Genomic DNA, 25,290 nt, shown 5'->3' with positions numbered 1-25,290 from the left:
ACTAACTGGTAGGAAAGTGCTGTAAGATGTTCTGGGCCCGTGGAACAGAGCAGGATACAAATCAAATAATACCTTTATCGCCTTTTCGGGCTCTGTGGCTCAGTTAGCTTCTGTAGGAATTAAGTAGAACTTGAGCTGGTGATGCTAAAACCGGTTTTCCTGTGCAGTTGATCCAATCCCCTGCGACCACACCACTTGGGCTGATCATGCTGAAGACGACATCTGAAGAGCTGGCATGCCCACGGGAGGATCTCTGCATAGCGCGGAAAGAAGAGTTGCGTAAACTGCTCCTGGATCAGGTTCAGACTGTCCTTGGGCTTCTCGCAGGCAAGTGTCTCTGGAAATGATGTTTAGGGACAGAGGAGGGGATCCCTGGGTTCACTGCAGTAACAAACCTATACCTGTAAAAGTGGCCTTTAATGAGAAGCAGAGGCAAGTGAAACAGACAGTGCTCAGTTGACATTAATATCAATCCATCTTTTAGTTCGTTACAAATCAGATCTGAACACTTGTCCTTATTTGAAGCCATCTAGGCTTTGGAGTGCTAACTATTTTATCCCCCCCCCCCCACACACACTTTATTATTATTAAATAAATGTTTAGGTTACAAAAGCCAGAACAACCAAAATCACTATGAAAATATCAGCTGACACAAGCAATACTTAACAGCAAATCACAAAAAATAGGCTAACTCCCAAAAGCAGAGGGGGGAAAGATTCAGTGTTCTAAGAAAATGCAAGCATGCACAGTTCTGGTTTCATTTTTTATATATACAAAATTTAAAAAGTTGTGTATATATAACCTACATATACATGTGCATGCACATGCACACAGCCATCCTGAGTACATATGTGTACTATATACTGTGCTTAATCTTTAACTTGTCTTAAATTGTTGCTAGTGAAGCAAATGACTGGGCATTATCCTGTATTTTATTGTTCCCATAAGAATTGGTTTAACTTTAATGCACTCACACTCAAAGTAGGATGCCTCTGAGTACCAGTTGCAGGAGAGTAACAGCAGGAGAGAGGGCATGCCCTCAACTCCTGCCTGTAGGCTTCCAGTGGCATCTGGTGGGCCACTGTGTGAAACAGGATGCTGGACTAGATGGGCCTTGGGCCTGATCTAGCAGGGCTGTTCTTATGTTCTTATAAGGTTCCCACTCATTATTAGAAGGGAATACTGTCTCTAATATTCCTTCCTCCATTGAGTTTGAAAGTCTTTGCCAATTATAGTTCTGTGTTAAGAGAAAACTTGAAATATACTGAAGGCTTAGTAGTAGGCAAGTGTATTTGTATTTCATCTGTTGGAGAGAGCCCAATTTAAAATACAAACCATGCACACACACACATACCTCTCTACCTAAAATAACTCCATGCTTACCATGAAAACTCTGCTTAAATAAGTTTTGCTTCCAATATTGGGTGGACCTCTTCAGAAGGAGAACTTGTAAGATGAGGAGCAGATTTTCTCTGGTGACTTTGCCATTTGTAGTTGGTGACTTGAAGGCGCCATTCAGAGTCTAATCTTGGCTGGATAGAGGAGATCTTTTTTTAAAAAAATATTTTTAATTCAGTTTTTCCACAACACAAAAAGATAAAGAGGAGATCTTAATAGAGCGGAAGTGATAACTTCCTTGTCCTTCAAATCACACCACAAATCTTAAACGCACCCAGGCAGTTATTGTCTTGTTTTCTCTGCCATGTATCAAATGAAATATTTGAAAGGAGCTCTCAAAATTAGCCTTGAGTGCAGTGTTCCTTGTAACAAGGATTCCCAGCTGTTGTTGACTACACTTCCCATAATCCCCAGCCAAAGGCCATTGCAGCTGGGGATGCTGGGAGCTGTAGTCTTCAACATCTGTGAATCTTGGTTGCAGGGAACACTGTTTGGGTGCCTCAGATTTTAGATACGGATGTTTGTCTCAAGGTTAGAAGGCAGAAGAGCTTCTTGGAAATGCAACTTCTAACTTACAATTGCTGGCGGGTTTGCTGCTCTTTCTTGATAGGTATCTTAGAGAGCATCTGGGATAAATACAGTGTTACTGCTGCCACCCCACCACCATCTCCAACGTCGGGAGAAAGTGGTAAGCTCTGAATTAATCACTTTTAGTCTGCTCATAATATCCCTAGTGACTTCTATGCTTTGAACTGTGGATCAAGGTGCAGCCATATATGAAAAGGAGATGATCTCCCCACCACCCCCCGCCGCCCCCCAAAAGTCTTGAGCCTGTTCTGACCATGTTGTCAAAGTGCCTGCTGCAATACAGCTCTTTCCCACAACACTGGGGTAAAATCCAAAACTCCAGTTCAACATGGGAGGGATCCATGATAGGTCAGCATTGCTCTGATCTCTGGAGAGGCAATGCTGGTGTGTGAAGGAATTCTGTTGTGAGTTTCTCCCATGTGGTCTGAAACTTTGGACATCATCCTGGCAACGTGGGCCCAACATGGGCATCCTATTCTATAGAAGCTTCTTTCAGGTAGAAAGATAAGAATTGTTGGGTTGATTCTACAACCAAGAAGAGGTCACAGAATTCTGCAAATTTAGCTTTGTGTGTGGTTTTCTCCAGGTGACCTCTTAAGTAGCCTGTTGCGGAGTCCCAGCGCAGCCAAACTGTTGAACCAGCCAATCCCTGTCCTCGACACAGAGAGCGAGTATATCTGTTCCTTGGCGTTGGAGTGCCTAGCCCATCTCTTCAGCTGGATCCCTCTGTCCACAAGCATCACCCCTTCCCTCCTCACCACCATCTTCCATTTCGCCCGCTTTGGCTGCGACACCCGGTCCCGAAAGATGTCCTCCATTAACGGTGGCAGCCAGAACTCGGCATTGAGTCACGAGCGTGGCCGGCTTGGGGTGCTGGCCATGTCTTGCATCAACGAACTGATGTCCAAGAACTGTGTGCCTGTGGAGTTTGAGGAATACCTGCTGCGGATGTTCCAGCAGACATTCTACCTCCTGCAGAAGATCACCAAGGAGAACAACGCCCACACGGTGAAGAGTCGGCTGGAGGAACTGGACGAGAGGTGAGAGATCCAGCCAGGAAAGTGGCCAGCGCTGGCTGTTAATCTTACTGGAAGGTTGTCTTTTTCTCGACTTCTTGTTATGCATGGTGTGTCTAATCAGCTTTTTTCAGAGCACTGCAGTGAAGGAGGAGGGGCAGGCAGGTAAGTGTGACCAGGTATGTTGGCTGTGGGCGGTTGTCATTGCACGTTGTCTTGCTGTAGGTTTGTATTTCTTCTTCCTCCCCATCTGTTACAGTTTGACTGCAGGCCTGAGTGGTACAAGATCTGAATTGGCCTTCCTTCGGTTGTTGCTGAAAGCAGCCAAAGGGACCCAGTGAGGTAAAAGAGTATCCCTTTTCTCGTTGGCATCTGCTGTCTTACTCTCTAAAGGAGTGGGTGGAAGATTCCCGGATTGGAGGGGAAGGAATACTAACCTCAGGCATGACATACACTTGAATTTTATTTATAACTGTGCAATGAACAGTGTTTTGGATAGTGGAGATGGCTTGCGCTTTTTAGCTGCCAATTAACCAACTATACAGAAGGTGTTCCCAGATCAAATGCAGCGCTTTAGTGTTTCTGCTAAGCCTTTTAAAACAAAAAGCATTGTTCCTTGTAAGAATGGGACAATTAATAGAAATATTAATTTTTTTTAAATCACCTCCGGGGGCTGTTTTCGTCATCTACTTCTGACTGGAAACCAGAACAAAGAGGAATACCTGGTTTTTCTAGAAAAGCTGTTGAAATGGGAACCAGCAGGACTGATTACAGGATACTACTTGTGGTTACTGCTAATGCATCTGTTACTCTGGGCTAAATGTCCCTTGAAGACTAAGAAAACTGTATGCTAAATAAGCTGGTGCTGAAGTTTGCCCTTGACAGGGTTGATTTCTTAGGTCTTGTTGACAAGGGATCTGGTTAGATGCTCTCAGCCTCTTGCCCAATATGTGTTCCTCCTCCAGTCGTGCTCGCCTCCTTTGGTTCTCCTTCTTATCCCCTTTATCATAAATCACCTCCTTCCTTGTAGTGTTGCTTCCGCTGCAAGGGAAAAGAGGCATTGTGTAAAGTGTGTCCTCATCCTGGCTCATGGCCGTAGCAACTACAGAATTTTAATGTGTATGGTTCTGCTGAATTTTAAATTGGAAGTGGCTAAGCAGATACGAACAGGCCTCTAAAGCAAGGCTAGGCAACCTTGCCTCTCCAGCTGTTGAACTGAAACTCCCAGCCACAATTTATCCCCAGCAGCTGGCGAGCCAGGGTTGCCTAGCCCTGCTCTAGAGGCTCCCTCACATTGGTGGGAATACTGTAACTTTCTGTCCTTCCCTCACTTGCTTTTCAAAGTCCTAGCCACTCTTTTCCTCAACTCCACCACCACACATCTATCCACACTTCAGAGCAGGCAGGAATTCATCAAATGATGGTGTAGATCAGGCCTGCTCAACTTAGCGCCCCCGCCCCAGTTTTTGGACTGCAACTCCCATGATCCCCAGCCACAGTGGCCAATAGCCAGGGATTATGGGAGTTGTAGGCCAACATCTGCAGGAGGGCTGAAGTTAAGCAGCCCTGGTTAGGAGTGTGCACGGAACCGATCCGGGGCCATGTAAGAGGCCTCCAAACTGGTTCGGAATTGGGCTGGTCCGGCAGTGGGGGCGGGGGTGGTCTGGCTTTAAGGGCGAGGGGGTAGTATTTACCCCTCCTGCCGCTTTTCGGTGGGAGTACTTACCCCTCTCCCTGCCGCCCCTGCCCCCATCGTTGTCCGGAAAAGGGTGAAGTTGCCGCCACACGGTAAGTACTACCTCCCCCCGCCCTTAAAGTCAGACACCCCCCAGTGCTGGACCGCGCCTCCCTGGTTCTGTGCACATCCCTAGCCCTGGTGTAGAGGGGTGGCTGTAACACAGCCTTTAAATGCATGGGTTGGCCATTCCCAGTTCAATTCTTAGCTGAGTAATAAAAACTTGGGCTGGCCTTAGGCACTGTCATCTGTTTATATGGTGGAACATGATGTTGGTCATTGTGATAGTGCTGCCTACTAGGGCCATGTATTCATGGTCAATTCCAGTTATCATCCTCCTCCTCTCTCTCCAAGGCCCTTAAGCAATAGAATTGCTGTGTTAGGGCAATAGTTGTTCAAGATGTCCACAATCTATGTGTATTCTGCACCAAAGAACCTCAATTCTGTGACTAGAATAAGGATATCTGAAGGAAATGTTAGACACATATATGTATTGTACAATTCCGTCTAATAACCAGCTTTTTGAAAATCAGGTTTCATTTGTTTTGGAGGGCTTAGTAGAAATCTGCCATCAAGTAAGAGCTAGATTAAAAGATCTCTTGATTCTCTTCCCACCCTGATTTCTCTGCTTTAATCGTGGTGTTCTACAGTTGCATACTAGAAGGCATTGGCCAAGATCGAAAAACCGACTTCAGTGGTACCCAAAGGCTTGGATTGATTTGTTTTTCAGCAGCAGACTGCCCCCTTACCCACGATGCCATATCAATACCTGTTTTTGAAACTCCACCCTCTTTCCAAAGTAATTTGTTCTATGACATGATAGTCTGCTGTTTGAGAAATGCAAGCCCCTGAACACAGACAGGGATTCCCAGATGTTGCTGAATACAACTCCCATCCCCAGCTGAAACGGCCTTTGGCTGAGAATGATGGTGGTTGTCGTCGTCAACAACATCTGGGAATCCCTGTAATGGAACACCAATATGGACTATGACTCTTTGGATACTGTCCATTGCCTCATTGAGTTCAGATTTAAGCAACATCACTTTAGATTTTAATAGTGGTCTTAGTCAACTCACCATTCTATCAGCTCAAATGGTTAGTGATGAAATATCTCAATTTCTAAAGCACTGAGGGGGGTTGCTTAGTAGAACGGTATTTCTAAACTGAAGCTAAAGTTGCCTTTGACGAGAGTGTCTTTTTCTACTGTTTCAGGTGTTAATGGAATGAAGGGTTGCCCGCCATGTAGGTAATTGTTGTAGGGCTTTAATTTAACTGCTTAAAAAAAAATTGGCTGTGAAATACAATGTAATGAAAGAGGTACCAAGTACATTTCAATACTACTTGCTTCGGACAGTACTGACGTTCTCTTAATGGGGTTTTCTCTCTTCTTTCCCTTTATAGTTACATAGAAAAGTTTACCGACTTTCTGCGCCTCTTTGTGAGCATCCATTTGAGGAGGATTGAGTCTTACTCCCATTTTCCAGTGGTTGAATTCCTGGCACTCTTGTTCAAGTACACTTTCCATCAGGTACAGCACTGGAGTGCCGTTTTTCCTTAACTTCGCTTTGTTGAAGTGGGTTTACAACTGCCGGGTAGAATCCTGCAACCTGATGACTTATATTCCGCATGAGGACCCATGACTGGCTTTTCCTTCACAAGAATCCCTCTTTTTCCCATCTCATACTTCAAAATTACTGCAGTCTTGTTTCAGGGCTCAGATTCTTGGACACTGAAAGACGTCTTTGCACATTTCTGGCCTGTCTGGAATTTACAACTGGTACCAAGCATTCTAGATGTCTCCACTGAGATTAGCAGTTCATTAACCTTGTTTTCATGCAATAGATCAAGAAACAGAAAGCAAAGGGGTCTTTTTAAGGTTCTTAAAATGACCCAAATACAAACTTTTTAAACAAATTTGGGCCAACTACTGTTAAATGGCATCCTGCGTCTTATTTATTTTAGCACATGGAGTACTATCCTGTTCTCCAAGGTAATGGATTCTCTGAGCATTTTAACAGTGAAATTTTAAAATCTGTAATAGAGTAACAAGTTAAAAACACAGCAAGCAGCATAACTTGCGAGGAGCTCAGTTCAAATCAACAGATTTTAAAGACCCTGAAGAATTAAAATGGATTTTTTTTCCTGTTGCTGAAGACAGTGGCACAGTTTAGAGTTTTACAGATTTATTCCTCTAGTTTGTACAAGAAAAATAGGGGAGGGAGAGGAGATAAAATGTTTCTGTGCCAAGTCATTGTTTGCCTACCTGTGCCTTGCATCTTTTTTTCAGATCCAGGGCACAGGGAAGAATTCTTAGAACAGAAACTATATTAGGGTAAGACAGGTCCTATTGCTAAGGTTTCAAGTCACAAGGTGTGCCTGTCAAGCCAGTGTGGTATAGTGGTTAGAGTGTTGGACTAGTACTGGGGAGACCTGAGTTCAGCTCCCCAATCAGTCATGAAACTAGCTGGGTGACTCTGGGCCAGTCACTTCTCTCTCAGCCTAACCTACCTTATTAGGTGGTTATGAGGATAAATATAACCCTGAACATTGCTCTGGGCTCCTTGCAGGAAGAGAGGGACAGAAATGTAAGTAAATAGACAAGAAGCTGAGCTGGCTAGCATTCTTGACCCTTGCCACTATCTTTCCCTGGAGGGATATATCGGAAAACACATGTAGCTTGGTTGTCATTGATCCTTTCAAAAGTGGTGTTCTTGCTTGCTTGCTTTTTTTAAATGCCGAGCAAAAAATGGTTTCCAACTGAGTAGGTAAACTTCATCATCCGTCTCCTTCAGAACTGATTTGTTGCATAATGGCCAATACAAGTGTGACTTTTTTTTTTAGTCTGCTATCGATTGTGTTAGGAGGAAATGCTGGTTGTTTAAATGGAGCCCCTTAAGCAAACAAGCTTGCTCCAATAGCAGAAATGTGGATTTCCTCTTTATAGAGCTGAGCTTTTTGGCTGCCAGTGTATGATGGAGGGGAACGGCGGACAGGTGGCGAAGGGAAGGTGGCATTCCTTGTCGGGAAGGTGCTAGATGGTTGCCAAAAGGGTTGCTTGGCAAGGGGGAGTTCGCTCAGGTGTCTAGAGGGTGACAGTGACGGTTCTGGCTATTGTCAGCCAATTTATGCTGTTGCTAATGTTGACTTCCATATTTCAGCCTACCCACGAAGGCTACTTCTCCTGCCTAGACATCTGGACTCTCTTCTTGGACTACCTGACCAGTAAAATAAAGAGTCGCTTGGCAGACAAAGAAGCAGTACTCAACAGGTAAGCAACACCAGTGCCTGCTGAGGCTGCGGTCACCTAGTGGGGTCATGACCAAAGTGAGCCTTGAACCCAGGCAGCCCTAATTCACAGCTCAGTGTCTTTGTCAGCTCCCATGGCACCTAGCTCTGCTAAATGAACAAAGAGGCACTTCTTAAAAGTGCACAAGAACAGCCCTGCTGGATCAGGCCCAAGGCCCATCTAGTCCTGCATCCTGTTTCCCACAGTGGCCCACCAGATGCCTCTGGCATGCCCTCTCTCCTACTGTTACTCCCCTACAACTGGTATTAGAAGCATCTTGCCTTCTGAGGCTGGAGGTGGTCTATAGCCTCCAGACTAGTAGCCAGTTCTCCATGAATTTATCTAAAACCCTCTTTATTTAGTGGGGGGAAGCAACTGTCCCTATCTAACCCCACACAACATCCCTCCAGTGACTGTTGCTGGTCTGTCTACTTTGTGCTTCTTTTTAGATTGTGAGCCCTTTGGGGAGTGGAAACATCTAACCTTATTTTTCTGTGTAAACTGCTTTGAGAATTTTAGTTGGAAAGTAGTATGTAAATATTTGTTGTTGTAGAAGGGGGGGGTGTGGCGGGGGGGGGCAACAAACTCTGAGGAACCACTTCTTTATTTTATAGCCATGGCACTTGTTTTGACAGTCCACTTGAGCAGAAGGCTGCACCTTTAGAGCAGGGCTTCTCAGCCTTGTGTCCCGAGATGATGCAGGAGAGCTGATCTTGTGGTAGTGAGCATGAATTGTCCCCTTTGCTAAGCCCTGGTGTGCATTTAACTACACATGAGCACTGCTGTCAGGTATCCCCTTTGGGAGACTGGGGCGATAGCTCAGTGGTAGGACATTGTAGTGATCAGCCACCCCCTCTCTAAAGAGTTAACAGAGTGAATGCTTGTCTTCACTGACATGCTGTTGAATGCCAGGGCAGCCAATCAGTACACCAAGTGGGTGGGACCTAGAGAGCAGTTCCAGGGAATTCTGTGAACCAGAAGGGTAGTCTTTTGTTGGAGAGAAGCGTGTGCAGAAAGGCTTAGTGAGGGGCAATAGAGTTTGCTTCCTCCTGGTCAAAGCCAGCATGGAGGTTTCTCTCATGAAATAACTCTGCAGATCCTTGAAAGACAGGAGGGGAGGAAGCTTGAGTTCTCAAAGTCTTTTCTTTTTACAAGCCTCTCCAAGTTGGTTTTTAACTCAGGAAAAGGGGGGCCGAAGAGGAGTTTTCTCTGGTGCAAACATGTCTGCAGATGTTCAGCAGCTATTGGTTTTCTCATCCCGTATAAGCTTACACGTGGAAGGTTTTTTATTATTTGCCCAGTACCCAGTTACAGGGAGGGACCTTGGATTACAGCACCCAATTCACTGGTCTGGTTGGTTCTCAGCAAGATTTAGGGTGCTTGGTGGCAGCATTTTGAACCTATCGATAATTACAGAATAGTTTTAGCAGAAGGCTAGCCAGACAGCTTGGCACGGATGCTTCAGCATTTTCTTTCCCTCATGTGAGCTTGCTCTGAGGCAAAGGCTTTAATCCGCTACAGACATCTACTTGCATGCCGAAGGTCCCAGGTTCAATCCCTGTCCGCATCTCCACACAACACTGGGAGAGACTTCTGCCTCAGACCTTGCACAGCCGCCTCGAGTCTCTGTAGACCCGGGCTGCTCAACTTCATCCCTTCTGCAAATTTTGGCCTACAACTCATATCATCCCGGACTACTGGACATGGTGGCTAGGGATGATGGGAATTGTAGTCCAAAAACAGCTGGAGGGCCAAAGTTGAGCAGCCCTGGTGTAGACCGTGCTGAGCTAGCGTGACCAGTAGCCTGGCTCGGTATAAGGCAGTTTCCTCTGTACCCAGCTCCTATCCTCCACAGCCACAGTGGCCTTTGACTGTTGGGAGTTTATAGTCAAACATCCTCTGGAAATCCAAGCTTGGGAAGTTTGCCTTCCTCTGAATTCTAATCAGGTAGTATCTAGAGAAGTGGAGACTTGATCTCGGTATGCAACAAGTAACAGAAGAGACTGCACAGCTTCAGATGCAGTTGGGCAAGTTGTCACTTCTGAATGCTGCCTCAGGTTAAAACTCCCTGCGAGTGATTTTGAAAAACAAAGCAACATCCTAGCATTAAGGGAGTTGAGTTCTAGCTCAAGGCAGATTCTAGTTCTATGCTTTCAGGGAGCTTATTCAACAGAGGAGAATTGGCAACAATTTATGTACCAGAGACTGACAATTCTTCTGCCTGCTTAGAGCAGACTGGATAGGGTGGGAAATAAAATCATTCTTAACTCTTTCAGCCAAATCTCTCTATTTGTGGAGAATGGGCAAGAATAACAATCGGATACTAGCTGCTAAGAGGAAGTAGCAAATGACGTGTAAGATCACGAGAGGCTGCATCGTTTCTGAAAGTGCTCTTTTTTTTTTTAGTAGCTCTTGCAGCAATCGGATGAACAGGAAATTTTGAAGTGAATGTTTGTGCTTGATCCGAGAGCGTAAGTGGTTACGCCACAGGAAGAGCCTTTCAGACTTCCTGTCCAGTTTGGTAGAAACCTGTTTCTGCTCAGCTGAACATCGTGTGTATATTGCCTAATCCAGATGCCACAGCCAACCTCCCCATTCAGTTGACTGTGTGGTTCTTTCTAATCCAGGCTTATTTAGTACATGAGCCAGCTGGGCTGGTTGGTACCAGCTGGGGAGACAGGAAGCTCGTTGTGATTTTTGATAAGGTCTACACCCTTAGAGATGGAAAAGAGGCGATAGCATAGGCTTTCAGTGTCTTGCCATGGTTTAATTGTCCTGACCGTTGGGCCTGCAGCAGCCAAATTCGCAATGGTTTTTTTCAAAGGTTTTGAAAGTTTTTAAAACATAACTACTGTACAATATTATCAGAGGAATGGAAATGAAAGTTGGCCAGAATGTCCTCCAAAGATTACTGCAAGGAGAGAGCCAATAGTTTGTTCATTGTTACCCTAAACTTTACCCCAACACGTTGCTTTTTGCAAAAATGACTGCAATTCTACCCTAATTCATTGGGGGTAGGGATAAAGAAGGGGTGATACCACACCAAAAGTTGTAAGTGCAACAATGTTATCATCTGTTTTCCGTCTCTAGTGGGGTAGATATTGCCAAAAACAACTACGAGCATTCATCCCCTGAGATGGCACCACTTGGTCAAAATGTGTGGGCCTTGCTCGTGGACTGACATCTAGTGTGCTTAAGACAGAATGTCTATTTGCATGTTGGATCCCACCCAGAATTGTCTCTGGGGAGGAATTGGGAGTACATCTCAGTCTTGCAATCATTCTCCCCTCACCACAGGGAGAGGTAAACAACTAAAAAGGAGATTTCTCAGTTATTTGGACACAGGGTCTTCGGTTTAATCTCTCAGGGGAGATGCCACATTTAAGCAAAGATGTCTATAAAACTCTTAAAAATTGGGAACATAGGGAGGAGAGCTGGTCTTGTGGTAGCAAGCATGAATAGTCCCCCTTTGCTAAGCAGGGTCCACCCTGATTTGCATTTGAATGGGTGACTACATGTGTGAGCCCTGTAAGAGATTTCTGGGGCCGCACTGAGAAGAGCACCAACATGCTTGCATGCAGAAGGCTCCAAGTTCCCTCCCTGGTGGTGTTCCCAAGGTAGGGCTGAGAGAGACTCCTGCCTGCAACCTTGGAGAAGCCACTGCCAGTCTGTGTAGACAATACTGAGCCAGATGGACCAGTGGTCTGACTCAGTATATGGCAGCTTCCTATGAACCTCCCTTATACCAAGTATTGTCTGTGCTTACTGGCAGTGGCTTCTCCAAGGTTTCAGTCTGCACAGCCCTACCTGGAGATGCTGCCAAGGGATTGAACCTGGGACCTTCTGCGTGCAGGCAGATGCTCGACTACTGAGCAATGGCCCTGCTCCCAAAAGTGATATACATTAGTCTCCCATCCAGGCACTGACCACACCAAGACCTTCTTAGCTTCAGCAAAGTGGCTGTATCGTGTGCCCTTAGACCACGCTGTTGGACTTCTTGGGAGGAAATGCATCTATCGGCTTGTTCACATGTTTACATCTATTCGAGCAGGCTGTGATGAATGTTCCCCAATGCATCTTTCTTCTGAAAGAACAATGGGACAGCCAGTACTTCCTGTATGTTGCTGCATTCTGGTTGAGGAGGGTGATGTCAGTCCAAGCTTAGCAGTGTGTTTTTACTTTTGATTTTGCAACTGGGAAGGTTCATGGGGAAATTGACTTCTGTGTTTCTACAGGGGGTCAGTGCCTCATTGCTCAGAAAAGCCATCTTTGGATAATGTTGTACTGGCATATATGTTGATGCTGCAATAGTCGTGGTTTTGTGCAAGTGCTTCTCTGCTGTATGAGCTCTGTGCACTTAAAGAAGAAATCCATTTGCTGCACTAAAGTAATCTGTGCAAGGGAAAGCAGAATTCTGCAACCTGTACACATCAAATATATTCAGCCTAGGGGTGTGATGTTCTACCTACAGGATTTATTCTGCTACTGAAGGTCTCGTAGAAAGGCCAAGACTTGTGTTGGCAACTTGAAATCCTTTTTGGCCCCCAAAAGGAAGATATCGCATTATCTCTTTCCTTGCCCCCTTGACAACAGGTGTGGGGTGTCCATCGTGCTTTTTAGAAAGCAGGTGCACAAGCAGGTTTGAATGTGAAAGGTAGAATGGTGTCCTAAATGTGCACTCCAACTTTTATTCTAAAACTTGTGTCCATGGCAAATCGCTCAATCCATTACGTGTGGCATATTGGCTGGTCCTCTTGATAATGGGGTGTTTGGGCCAATCTAGAATTTGAACTTTAAACACAGAACTGTGGCCTAAGCATATACCAAACGTCATTCCAACATCTCAGTGTTCAGCTGATTTTAATGCATACAAATAGCCAGGCTGACTCACAAGCACATGCCAAATAGTCAAGTTAGACCTTCCCTGTTAATTCTGAGTTATTTCTGTAGAGCTTAAAAACGAAGTGCTGTACAGTAGAGAGAGCCCCTGCCAGTCAGTGTAGACAGTACTGAGCTAGATGGACCCAGGGTCTGACTTTGCAGAAGGTAGCTTCCTGTGGTCCCACGTAATAAAGCTCTGTTGTCATGTCCACAACTGAAATGAAACAGCTGTATTATAAAAGAAGAGGGAAGCTGGAGGCCAAAAGATTGTAGCTTTGGGAAGGCAAACTTTTAAATATGGATTTCCAGGTGGTGTTTAAAAATGAGAATAGAAGAGGTGTGCTTATATGAGCGCAGAGAGGAAAAAGATGATAATTGGAGCAGCACGTCTTAGGTTTATAGAGTAGGAGGGTTGCGGAACATATACACATAAATAGAAATACGATGAATATTTATATACCACCTTGCAACAAAAAAGTTCCCAAAGTGGTTTACATAGATGTAAATAAAGATGGCTCCCTGTCCCCAAAGGGCTCGCAATCTAAAAAAGAAACATAAGGTGGACACCAGCAACAGCCGCTGGTGAGATGCTGAGGATGGATAGGGCCAGTTGCTCTCCCCCTGCTCAGTAGAGAGAATCACCACTTTTAAAAGGTGCCTGTTTGCTCAGTTAGCATAAGACCAGTTTTTTTTATCTTGGGTTATGGAACTTCTGGGACAGGGTAATTGTGATGAGAATAAAACTCTTCCTTCAGATCTTAGCTAGGAATTGGAGTGACCAAAATTTTGTTGCTGCTTAGCTTTCTTAACCCTGATGAGAATCTCCTTTTTTGTATTATTGTACCAAACCCAATATTTAAACTCCATCCAACTAAAATACATTGTTTTGAATATGCCCCCCCTTCTATTTTCCTGTTAACTTCTTTCCATTTTTCCCCTTGAGTCTTGCTATGGCCTGTCATACTTAGCATAAGCTAGAATGCAGGGGTAACCCACTTTGGCTCTCCAGCCATTGCTGAACTACAACTCCCATGATCCCCAGCCACACTGTGACTGGAGATGGTGGGAGTAGTAGTCCAGCAACAGCTGGTGAGCCAAGGTTGCCTACCATTGCTATAATGCATGTTTGCAGATTCATTCTGAACTAGTGTCAGAAGAGTTGAAAGGATAAATGATGTACAATTACTTTAAATGGAGGGGGTAATGATGGAGAAGTTTAAACATGCCTCAGTAGGCCATCTGTGTACTGCACTATACTCAGCAAGTTTCCTAAATATAGTATTTTTAAAATTGTATTCTTGGTTTTATGATGTTGAATTTAATTAGGTTTTTATATTGGTTTTATTGTAACCCTCTCTGAGACCTTTGGGTACAGGGCGGGCTAGAAATGTAAATACTCTTCCTGCTTATCCAGTTCACACATGCATGACCACTATTTGAAAGTAGCTTCAAACAATAACTTGCATATGTGGAGGGGTTCCGTCAGATGAACTGTCCTATCCCCTGGTGACCTCAGATGCTTATTTCTAATGGAGGAAGCAAGTGATGGGGTGGAGAGCAGGTCTTGTGAGCATGAATGGTCCCCTTTGCTAAGTAGAGTCTACCTTGCTTGGCGGTTGGATGGGGGACTACATGTGAGCGCTGCCTGCTGTAAGAGATCCCCCTCAGGGCTTTAGCTCAGAGGTAGAGCATCTGCTTTGCGTGCAAAAGGTACCAGATTCAGTCGCTGGTGGCATCCCCACATCTGGTTGGGAGAGACTCCTTCCTGAAACCTTGGAGAGCCGCTGCCAGTCAGAGGAGACCATACGGAGCTAGATGGACCCGAGGGTCTGACTTCATAAAAGGCAGCTTCCTGTGTTCCTATATGAGAGAGAGGGGGGGGTGTCTGTGTCTGTGTCTGTGTCTGTGTCTGCCTTGCTTCCTGCTCATTGCCCCCTGCACCTTCCTTGCTGTGTGAAGTGGCCACTGGCGTCCAGCTCGCATCTTTTTTTGTGATATTGCACATCTTGAGCAAGATGTGTGCCAGACTCCAGTGCAACTGTGGGGGTCTGGTCTTGTGGTAGCAAGCATGACTTGTGCCCTTAGCTAAGCAGGGTCCACCCTGGTTGCATATGAATGGGAGACTAGAAGTGTGAGCACTGTAAGAGATTCCCTTCAGGGGATGGAGCCGCTCTGGGAAGAGCATCTAGGTTCCAAGTTCCCTCCCTGGCAGCATCTCCAAGACAGGGCTGAGAGAGACTCCTGTCTGCAACCTTGGAGAAGCTGCTGCCAGTCTGGGTAGACAATCCTGAGCTAGAAGGACTAGGTGTCTGACTCAGTATATGGCAGCTTCCTATGTCTGTGTGTCAGGTGGCAGCTACATAGTAGCAGCAGCTCAGAGCATAGGTTAGGCCATCCCTCTGTTGAAGCCACAACTGCTCCCCCGGGTCACAGTTCCCTCCTACGAGTGTTCTTGTCTGTCGCTTACACACAGGTACGAAGATGCCCTAGTCCTGCTGCTGACGGAGGTGCTGAACCGAATACAGTTCAGGTACAACCAGGCCCAGCTGGAGGAGCTGGATGACGAGACCCTGGACGACGACGTAAGTTGCCAAGTCTTCTTTATTTAGCGGGGGGGAGCAATTGGCCCTATCCGTCCTCAGCACAGCATCCCTCCAGTGGCTGTTGCTGGTGTCTTATCTTATGTTTCTCTTTTAGACTGTGAGCCGTTTGGGGACAGGGAGCCATTATATTTCATTTTATCTATGTAAACCACTTTGGGAACGTTTGTTGAAAAGCGATATGTAACTATTTGTTGTATTGTATAGTAGGGCAGATATGGGACTGGTGAACTCGGCCCTAAAAACCAGCATGTTGAATCCAGAGAAGTGGAGTGTTGGGGGCAAACAGGTTTCTGGAGTCGAGGACTTACCCTTTTGTGCCCTCCTCCTGTTTGTCCTTGTAAAAGTCTGGACACCACTTGTGGCCCAGAAGTTGTGCTCGAATAAGCATTGGATCTTCTTGTGGATATTGGCAGAGTATTTTCAAGCAGCTTCCCTCGGTCACCAGCAATGCTCCTTGTAACAGGGATTGCCAGATGTTGATTACAACTCCCATCTTCCCCAGTTGCAATGGCCTTTGGCTGGGGATGATGGGAGTTGTAGTCATCATCTGGGAATCCCCCTTACAGGGAACATGGTTCCTCAGCTGGGGCTAAAACACCACCCTTCGTTGAAGCTTGGATTTGGAAACCTGAGCCAGATTCTGCACCAAGTTCTCTAAAGACAGAGATAATGGCGCTGAATTGAGGGGAAACGAAAGTGGCTAATCTGGATATCTCTTTCCCGCAGCAGCAGACCGAATGGCAGCGATACTTGCGGCAGAGCTTGGAGGTCGTGGCCAAAGTTATGGAGCTTTTGCCATCCCACGCCTTCTCTACCCTGGTAAGCAACCCCATGAGGACTCTGCCATTGATGTATGGGAGGAATGCTGGTCTTGTGGTAGCAAGCACGAAATGTCCCCTCTGCTAAGCAGGGTCTGCCCTAGTTTACATCTGAATGGGAGACTCCATGTGGGAGCACTGTAAGATCTTCCGCTTAGGAGATGGGGCTTCTCTGGGAAGAGCATTTAGGTTCCAAGTTCCCTCCCTGGCAGCATCTCCAGATAGAGCTTGGAGAGACTGCTTCCTGCAGCCTTGGAGAAGCCGCTGCCAGTCTGGGTAGACAATACTGAGCTAAATGGACCAAGGGTCTGACTCGGTAGAAGGCAGCTTCCTGTGTTCCTATCCTGTTGAGTCTCTGGTACAAAGACCTGCTTTGTGTCAGGAGGCATAGCAGGAATCCCAGGCAGTTGGAAGAGGAAAGATTTGTCCCATGGTGAAACCAGGAGGCAACGGGGACTCTTCTGTAACTCGGAGTGCCTCAGACTGGGATGCCAGCGGGGAGGGGCAGGTGCTTGCGTCGAGCCTCTTGGGCCCTGCATGCCTTAGGGACCACTTGCCCCCCACGGCGTCTCTGCACCTGGCCAGATGGGCTGGGAGGGCCCTGCTCCACATGCCGAGGCTCTACGGCCGAGCACACGGGACAGGGCCTTGCCTCATCAGGAAGGTGCTCTAGGCCCCTTATCACCTTGGTTGCCCTCTTCTGCACATTTTCCAGTTCTACAATCTCCTTTTTGAGATGTGGTGACCAGAATTGGACACAGTACTCCAGGTGTGGCCACACCATAGTTTTGTATAAGGGCATGATAATATTAGCCATCTTATTTCCAACCCCCTTCCTAATGATCCCTAGCATAGAATTGGCCTTTTTCACAGCTGCCACACACTGAGTCGACACTTTGAACAAGCTGTCCACCACGACCCCATTTAAACATTTCTGCACTGTCTTTCAGTAAAACCACTGAGCTCCGGCCCCATGTGGCGACCCAGATCTTCAGACTATGGAAGGAGTGGTGTGGGGCTGTGGTGTGTATAGGATCTGGATAGGAACCCGACGCAATACTGGAGCAAAGCAGGGGGAGGGGGCAGGGTTGGGTACAAGCATCCATCAGGGGCTTTTGTGTCTATGGAGAGTGGCACAGAGGAAATTCAGAAGGCTTGTGTGAGTTTGAGAAGCCTTTCTGACCTAGCATGGAGACATGTGTGAAAATGTAGTCCCTCTAGAGGTGATAGTTGGTCACAGCATCTGCATTTCTGTTGAGCATGTGACGGAGATTCAGATGTGTACAGAAGTAGAAAAGCCCAGCTTCCTTCTCTTTAATGGGAGCATAAATGCTTTGTCCCAGGAAAGATATGGTTGTTGTATCTGTGCAGGTGGAAGCAATCCGCATCTTTCAAGTTCATCTTCTGTGGGTCCTGCCATAGGCCTCTCTCCCCAGAGATAGGGCAGGCTGTGCTTCAAAAGGTGCGCGCACACATGTGGCAATGTGCTGCTAGTCCTCCTCGGCTTAGTCAAAGCCACAAACACACTTGGCAACTTGGTGGTATCAAAGCTGGTCACACAGTAGCTATTGTTTTGTTGGCCACTTTGATGCTGGTTGTAAAATGATGTACTTTGGTTCTGATTTCTGGTAGTGTTGAGAAATAGTTCTTGGTGCAATTCATGTTTGGGAGAGGACACTTCTAGGATCAGGGAGGTGAAAAGAGTTGCATTAGGCATCTCTTGGTTCACAGGATGTTAGCTTTGACTGTGGATCCTACACAGCATCATGTGGTGCTTGCAACTTTTTAATTTTGTGTTTTTGCTGAAACAATTCTCTGCATGTGTTAAAGTTGCTTGGCAAGAGTAAACGGAGAGAGTGGTTGGCAAAAATGGTTGCCGGGTGTGTCCTGTTTATATCAAGGATGTTTTGTGCTTAATCTAGGGAAATGAAAGAGCCAAGGTCAAAATGATCGTACACTGACTGTCCCAGTTTCTTCACCTGCATACCTTTGGTGACGCTCAGAAGCCTCCGGGTTGGTGCAGTAAAAGTGCTCAACCCCATCTGGAGTCCATATAGTTTCTTCTAAACATAATGCAGTACATAGGAAGCTGCTTTATACTGAGTCAGATGATTGGCCCATCTAACTCAATACTGTCTACACAGACTGGCAGCAGCTTCTCTAAGGTTTCAGGCGGGTCTTGGTTGGTCTCTCTCTCTCTCTCTCTCCCCCCCCCACCCCATCTGGAGATGTCAGGGAGGGAACTGGGAACCTTCTGCCTGCAAGCATGCAGAGCGGCCCCATCCTCTTAAGGGAAAATCTTAGTGCTCACATGTAGCATCCCATTCAAATGCAAACCAGGGTGGACCCTGCTTGGCAAAGGGGACAATTCATGCTTGCTACCACAAGACAAGGCCAGTACACATTCATGGCATGTGTACTTGACTAGTCCTTAGATATTTCAGGTCCCAATAAATGCTTGATGAATCTCATGTGCCTGTTTCGGAAATGTCCAAAGAAACATGTGACGGCCACAAATCAGCCCATTTAAGCTTTGCTCTAGAACAGAAGCTGCTGTACGCTTCTTAATTAACAATGAATATCTGGCAAAACATTGCCAAGTTGCTTGGGAGACTTAGTGGGTGAAAGTAATCAGAATGGTCCTGGCCATGCCAAGTTTTCTGTAGCTTCTGTAGAGCACTTCTGATGCACACACTGCACAACATTAGGCATGCCTTGTAGCCTAATGCAAAAATAGCACTCCTGGAGTTGGGCAAGGATGCGGCCATTATTTTCAGTCGCTGTGTTTTTGTGTTCCTGCAACAGCGAGAAAGCAGCATTACAAGGCGTGCCTAATATTGTGCAGTATGTCACCATTTTGTTTGCTTTGCCCCCAACAGCAGCCTTGGGGTGTAGGCCATTAATTCCATAGGTAACTAGGTCTGAGAGACTGCGGCGTTCAGCATTTTGCATGCCTGTTGCCACACAGTGAGTTCATGGTAGAAATCGGAGCGCGTATCTCTGGGATTCTATTCCATGCTGGATCTGTTATATTCTGTCAGATTTTGCCCTTGGTGGTCTCTTTGTATAACTTCTTTAACTTTTTAAAAAGAGAATATCTTCTTTTATGAGTCCCAGAGCATGGTTTAAGGGCAAACGATACAGCTACCTTGCTGAAGGTTAGCAGGTCTTGGTGTGGTTAGTACCTGGATGGGAGACCCATGTGCGCCCCCTTTGTGCGGGGCATAGCTCAGTGGTAGAGCATCTGCCTTGTATGTAGAAGGTCTCAGGTTCCATCCCTGGCAGCATCTCCAGGTAGGGCTGAGAGAGGCTCCTGCCTGAAACCTTGGAGAGCTGCTGCCTGACAGTGTAGACCAGGGATTCTCAACCTTGGGTCCCCAGATGTTACTGGACTTCAGTTCCCATAATCCCCAGCCCCAATGGCCTTTGGGTGGGGATTATGGGAGTTGAAGTCCAACAACATCTGGGGACCCAAGGCTGAGAACCCATGGTGTAGACAGTACTGAGCTAGATGGATGAATGTCCTGAGTCATCTTTCTATGTCCGTGTGTAGCTGTAGCTACAGAAACGATAGGGATGGCGTAAGATGTCTTTGTTTAAACGCAAATTGGCCAGGAAGAGTCTAAATATGCCCGGGGTTAGCCTAACAATGACAACCATGTTGTATCAATGTTGCCAAACACGGACATCTGGGATCTCAGCCAGGGTATCTGATCCCTTTGGCTATGTCCCATCTTCCTCCCCTGACACCAGGCCTTTGGCATAGCTGCCAGAAGTAATGCAGCCTGCCATTTCCTTGTCTCCGGGGACTAGATTAGCACTCTGAAATTGTTGAGGCAGTAACTTGCATAGCTCCTTGGTTTTTTCCACTTCGGGGGCCTGATGGCACTTTTTGTTGTGTGCACTTTGCAATATAGCTTCAGGGAGTCGCCATCAAAGTAGGGAAGGGAACCCTTGAAACCTTTTGTTTTGAGGGGAAAGAAGCATGTACTTGGAATGGTGTGTTCAAAAAGGAGTGTGTTGGATGGTCTCTGTGGCTCTCCATATGTGGAACGGCTGTTGCTGTTACCATTGTAGACTGCACAGTGATGGGGCATCTGCTTTGCATATACAAGGTCCCAAGTTCAGTCTCTGGCAGCATCTCCAGGTAGAGCTGGGAAAGACTCCTGCCTGAAACCTTGGAGAATAGTCACTGCCAGTCTGTGTAGACCAGGCCTGCTCAACTCCCCACCCCCCACAACTGTTTTTAGACTTCAACTCCCTTAATCAACCTCCCTGAGCCATTTTTGGAAGGGCGGTATAGAAATCGAATAGATGATGATGATGATCCCCATCCACAGTGGCAAATAGCAAGGGATTATGGAAGTTGTAGGCCAACATCTGCAAGAGGACCGAAGTTGGGCCGGCCTGGTGTAGATGATATGGAGCTAGATCGACTGATGGTCTCATTCAGTAGATGGCAGCTTCTTAGGGAAGGTCTCGGGTTCAGTTCCTGCCAGTATTCCAGGTAAGACTGGAAGGGATGGGGCTGTAATTCAGTGGTAGAGCATCTGCGGCTTGCATTCACAAGGTCTTAGGTTCAATCCCTGGCTGCATCTCCAAATAAGGCTGGGAAAGACTCCTTGAAACTTGGGAGAGCTTCTGCTAGTCAGCGTTGGCAGTACTGAGCTAGATGTTCCACTGGCCTGACTCTGTATAAGGCAGCTTCTTATGTTCCAGATTCAGCCTAGTGGCTTCTTCCACTAGTGTAGTGGAAAAGAGGCACGTTTTTGTTTGAGAACTTGCCTCTGCTATGAATTTAACATTGTTTCAGACAAGCTCCCACCCACCAACTTGATCTCCCTGTTACAATACGAAGGTAATAATACTCACCTACCTTACAGGTTCCACCTGCCTAATAGCTTAATGAGAAATGTTTTAAGCTTTCAGAATATGCTTAATTACAGTTGTGCTTAGTTGCCATTGGGACTCATGTAGTCCTTCATCTTTGAGCCCAGACTTTAAATGGCAGAGAACGGTTGCGTGTGTGCCTTAAAGGTAAGGCCCTGTTCTTCTAACCTTCCATTTTTCCTCCCTAGTTTCCAGTTCTCCAGGAAAATCTGGATGTATATCTGGGACTACAGCAGTTCATAGTCACTTCGGGGACAGGTAAGGCTAACTTCTAGTGTTGGTGATGCTGCTCTGTCTGCATTGCTGTATTGTTGTGTTGATGGATGAAACTGGCTGTGTGACCTTTAGGAAACCCCTGAGCTTAGGGAACTCCAGGCAGTGGGGCTTAGCCAAGACAGGGCTCTGATGCTGAAAGAGAGGAGCTGAGCATGTGCAGAGTGCATTGCTGTGGCACGAGCTGCCAGAAGATTTCTCCTTCCTATCCCTAAATTCAGTAGAATTCCAGATAAGGGGTTGTCTTCACCAACGCTGAGCAGAGACCAGTATTCCCTCTAACAGGAATTCCCAGATGTTGTAGACTACAACTCCCGTAATCCCAAAGGCCATCATAGCTGGGGATGCTGGGAGAGCCAGCATGGTGTAGTGGTTAGAGTGTTGGACTAGGACTGGGGAGACCCGAGTTCAAATCCCCATTCAGCCATGAAACTAGCTGGGTGACTCTGGGCCAGTCACTTCTCTCTCAGCCTAACCTGCTTCACAGGGTTGTTGTGAGGAGAAACTCAAGTATGTAGTACACCGCTCAGGGCTCCTTGGAGGAAGAGCAGGATATAAATGTAGTGATGATGATGATGCTGGGAGTTGTAGTGAACAACATTTGGGAATCCCTGTTAGAGGGAACACTGGCACAGACCCCTCTCCTTTGAAATTAATCTCGAGTGTGGCTGGAACCCTCAACTGCCGGATCGGTTGTCACCTGAAGTCTATTTGAGCAAAGAGGCCCCTTTTTTAAAGTGGTGTATTCTTTATTTAGCAGGGAGAGAGCAACTGGCCCTATCCATCCCCCAGCACAGCATCCCTCCAGTGGCTGCTGCTGGTGTCTATCTTGGGTTTCTTCTTTAGATTGTGAGCCCTTTGGGGACAGGGAGCCTATCTATCTATTTATTTATTTATTTCTATGTAAACCGTTTTTGGAACTTGTTGAAAAGCTGTATGTAAATATTTGTCACACTCCTATTCTAGTTTGTGAGTGTATCTGGAAGGCAATGCTATCCTTTGCTGGTGTTTCCATACAATTTGTTGTGCTGTTCCCTTCTGGTTCAACGCCTTTTAACTTGTGTGGATTGAATATCAGCTGCTGCTGGTGGAGCTGCTTATTTTCTAAACAACTTGAGCTTGTTTGGGAAAATAATGAGGCGAGAATGGAAACACAAAACCTTGGCAATGTCCTCTTTATAAAAAAGGCCAAACACAAGCGTCTTTGGTGCCTGCCCCGTGACCTGCAAGGCAACTAACGTAGAGAAAATGCATGTAAGTGTGATTACAGCGAATGCTTCATTTCCCGGCAAAGTGGGCGCCATAATTAGATTTCTCTGCTGTGCACTTGGCGTGTGACAAGGTTAGGGCTACGCGCAAACACGCGGTTTAAATATGGCAAATGGTGCAGGAGGCCGGAAAGAGAGGTTCCCTTCAGATTGCCTTCATGTAGTCATTTGTCCCTATTAGCCAAGGCACTTGCCTGTAGCTCTTTCCTTTTGGGTTTGACGGCCATTCGGGCACACACTCATTCCAGGTCACAGGCTGAACATCGCTGCCGAGAATGACTGCCGGCGCCTGCACTGCTCCTTGCGAGACCTCAGCTCCCTGCTCCAGGCAGTGGGCCGGCTGGCTGAGTACTTCACGGGGGATATGTTTGCCGCCAGGTTCAGGGACGCCCTGACTGTCGTGGAGAGGTAGGCAGCCTGATGTTCTTTCTGCTGCAGACTGCGGGGTGGGTCCCAGCTGTTGGGACAAGATGTTGCTGACGACAACTCCCATCATCCCTTGCCAAAGGCCATTGCAGCTAGGGATGCTGGGAGTTGTGGTCAACAGCACCTGGGAGTCTCTGTTTTAGGGAACACAGGTCATGGTCTAAGGGCACACGATAGAGCCCCCTTGCTGAAGCTACACAGATCGTGGTGTGGTCAGTGCCTGGATGCGAGACCCCAGGAGTGGGGCCATAGCTCATAGGAACATAGGAAGCTGCCATATACTGAGTCAGACCCTTGGTCCATCTAGCTCAGGATTGTCTTCACAGACTGGCAGCGGCTTCTCCCAGGTTGCAGGCAGGAATCTCTCTCAGCCCTAGCTTGGCGATGCTGCCAGGGAGGGAACTTGGAACCTAGATGCTCTTCCCAGAGCGGCTCCATCCCCTGAGGGGAATCTCTTACAGTGCTGCTCACACTTCTAGTCTCCCATTCATATGCAACCATTCATATGCAGCCCATGGTGGACCCTGCTTACCTAAGGGGACAAGTCATGCTTGCTACCACAAGACATCTGCTTGGTAGAGCATCTGCTTCGCATGCAGAAGGTCCAAGTTCAGTCGCTGGCAGCATCTCCAGGTAGGGCTGGGAAAGACTCCTGCCTGAACCTTGGAGAGCCACTGCCAGTCCGAGCAATGGACCAAGGGTCTGACTTGGTATAAGGCAGCTTCCTATATTTGTGGGGACAAAGTCATAGCTCAGTGGAAGAGCATCTGCGTGCTTGCATCCAGAAGGTCCCAAGTTCTTTCCCTGGAATCTCCAGGTAGGGCTGGTAAAGTCTTCTGCTGAAACCTTGGAGATATGCTGCCAGTCAGTATAGTCAATACTGAACTAGATGGACCAAGGGTCTGACTCGGTATAAAGCTACTTCCTATGTGTGTCTGCTTGTTGCATGCCCTTTCTGTTTTTGACAGCTACCGGCACTTCTGCCCTTGAATAACATCCATCCTTTTGCTATTGTGCACTCGTACATACATGCTCAGTATCAGTCATGGAACATGGTGGCTGGGCTGCCTGCAGAAAAGGGGAGTGGGAGGAGAAGAGGCTGGGATTTGGCATGCTATCTGAAAAGGTTTGGAAGGCCTGGTTGGGCCTTTGCATGGCCTACTGAGGAGCAAGGTATTACCCAGGTCAGAAGCTGTCAGACGCCTTGTTTGGATGCGAAAGGTGAAGTGGGCAAAATAGAATGTTCCCTTCTGCTCCCTCCCATGCATGGCAGAATCCATTTAAAAGATGTGTTTAACCAGCAGAGGATCCTGTCTGTTTTTCCTTGATTGCAAGGGACGTTTTCCCCTCCGCTGACCTGCTTCTCCCACAGGTTGGTCAAGGTAACCCTCTACGGGTCCCAGATTAAACTCTACAACCTTGAAACGGCGGTGCCATCTGTGCTGAAACCAGACCTTATTGATGTGTGAGTACAGCAGATGTGGAGTGGCTGAACACCATGTTGGGAAGGCTTTGGAAATGCTCGCGGAAGCCTGGGCCCTTCTCAGACCCGGGGACCACTTGTGTCTGTACCGCAGAGCTCTCTGGGGTCCCTTCACCTGGCAATCCCTGCTGTGGTGGGAGCTGCAAAGAGTCCTTTCCTGGATAGGAAATCGGTGGGTCGCCACAGTGTCTGGGTCACCCACCCGAGGTCCCCACCAGTTTTCCCTCTGAACAGGGCTTCCCAGATGTTGTTGACTACAACTCCCAGCATCCCCAGCTGCAATAGCCTTTGCTTGGGGATTATGGGAGTTGTAGTCAACAACTTCTGTGAATCCCCGTTAGTGTTAGAGTTCAGGGATTCCCAGTTGCTGTTTACAAATCCCATAATCCCCAGCCAAAGGCCATTGCAGCTGAGGTTGCTGGGAGTTGTAGTTGTTGAACCTCCTGCCATGCCCTGTAGCCGGGAGTAGGGATAGCTGGTGACCACCCCCCACCCCGGTCTTGTTATGCTCAGTTTCAGGGCGAAAGAGCACAATCCCGTATCTTTCTCAGTACCTTCAGCATGCTAATTTTTCTCCCAGAAGAGGCTTCTTTCCTAGGTACCCCCCCCCCCCCGCCACTCTGTT

General features: G+C 47.0%; 1 protein-coding gene across 4 annotated transcripts in view; it reads left to right on the top strand.

Moving 5' to 3' along the window:
• The window catches only part of XPO6 (exportin 6), a 61,379-nt gene that overhangs the window by 19,544 nt on the left and 16,545 nt on the right, over positions 1-25,290 (top strand). For 2 of the 4 annotated variants that reach the window (XR_008312038.1, XM_053276716.1), the window contains exons 5-14: positions 168-327; positions 2,009-2,086; positions 2,573-3,026; positions 6,139-6,265; positions 7,896-8,005; positions 15,378-15,486; positions 16,234-16,326; positions 21,404-21,473; positions 23,005-23,164; positions 24,555-24,647. Coding sequence is in view for 3 of the 4 variants with exons in the window: in XM_053276716.1 (XP_053132691.1) it covers positions 168-327; positions 2,009-2,086; positions 2,573-3,026; positions 6,139-6,265; positions 7,896-8,005; positions 15,378-15,486; positions 16,234-16,326; positions 21,404-21,473; positions 23,005-23,164; positions 24,555-24,647 (1,454 nt within the window). In the remaining variant the exon portion in view is untranslated. The remainder of the gene's footprint in view (positions 1-167; positions 328-2,008; positions 2,087-2,572; positions 3,027-6,138; positions 6,266-7,895; positions 8,006-15,377; positions 15,487-16,233; positions 16,327-21,403; positions 21,474-23,004; positions 23,165-24,554; positions 24,648-25,290) is intronic. The other 2 variants (XM_053276717.1, XM_053276718.1) reach the window with 2 other exon arrangements.

This window comes from Hemicordylus capensis, chromosome 13, assembly GCF_027244095.1.
Source record: "Hemicordylus capensis ecotype Gifberg chromosome 13, rHemCap1.1.pri, whole genome shotgun sequence".
In the NCBI taxonomy this organism is placed as follows: domain Eukaryota; kingdom Metazoa; phylum Chordata; class Lepidosauria; order Squamata; family Cordylidae; genus Hemicordylus; species Hemicordylus capensis.
The sequence above is the reverse complement of the archived record's forward strand: the minus strand, read 5'-3'. Positions and strand labels throughout refer to the sequence as shown.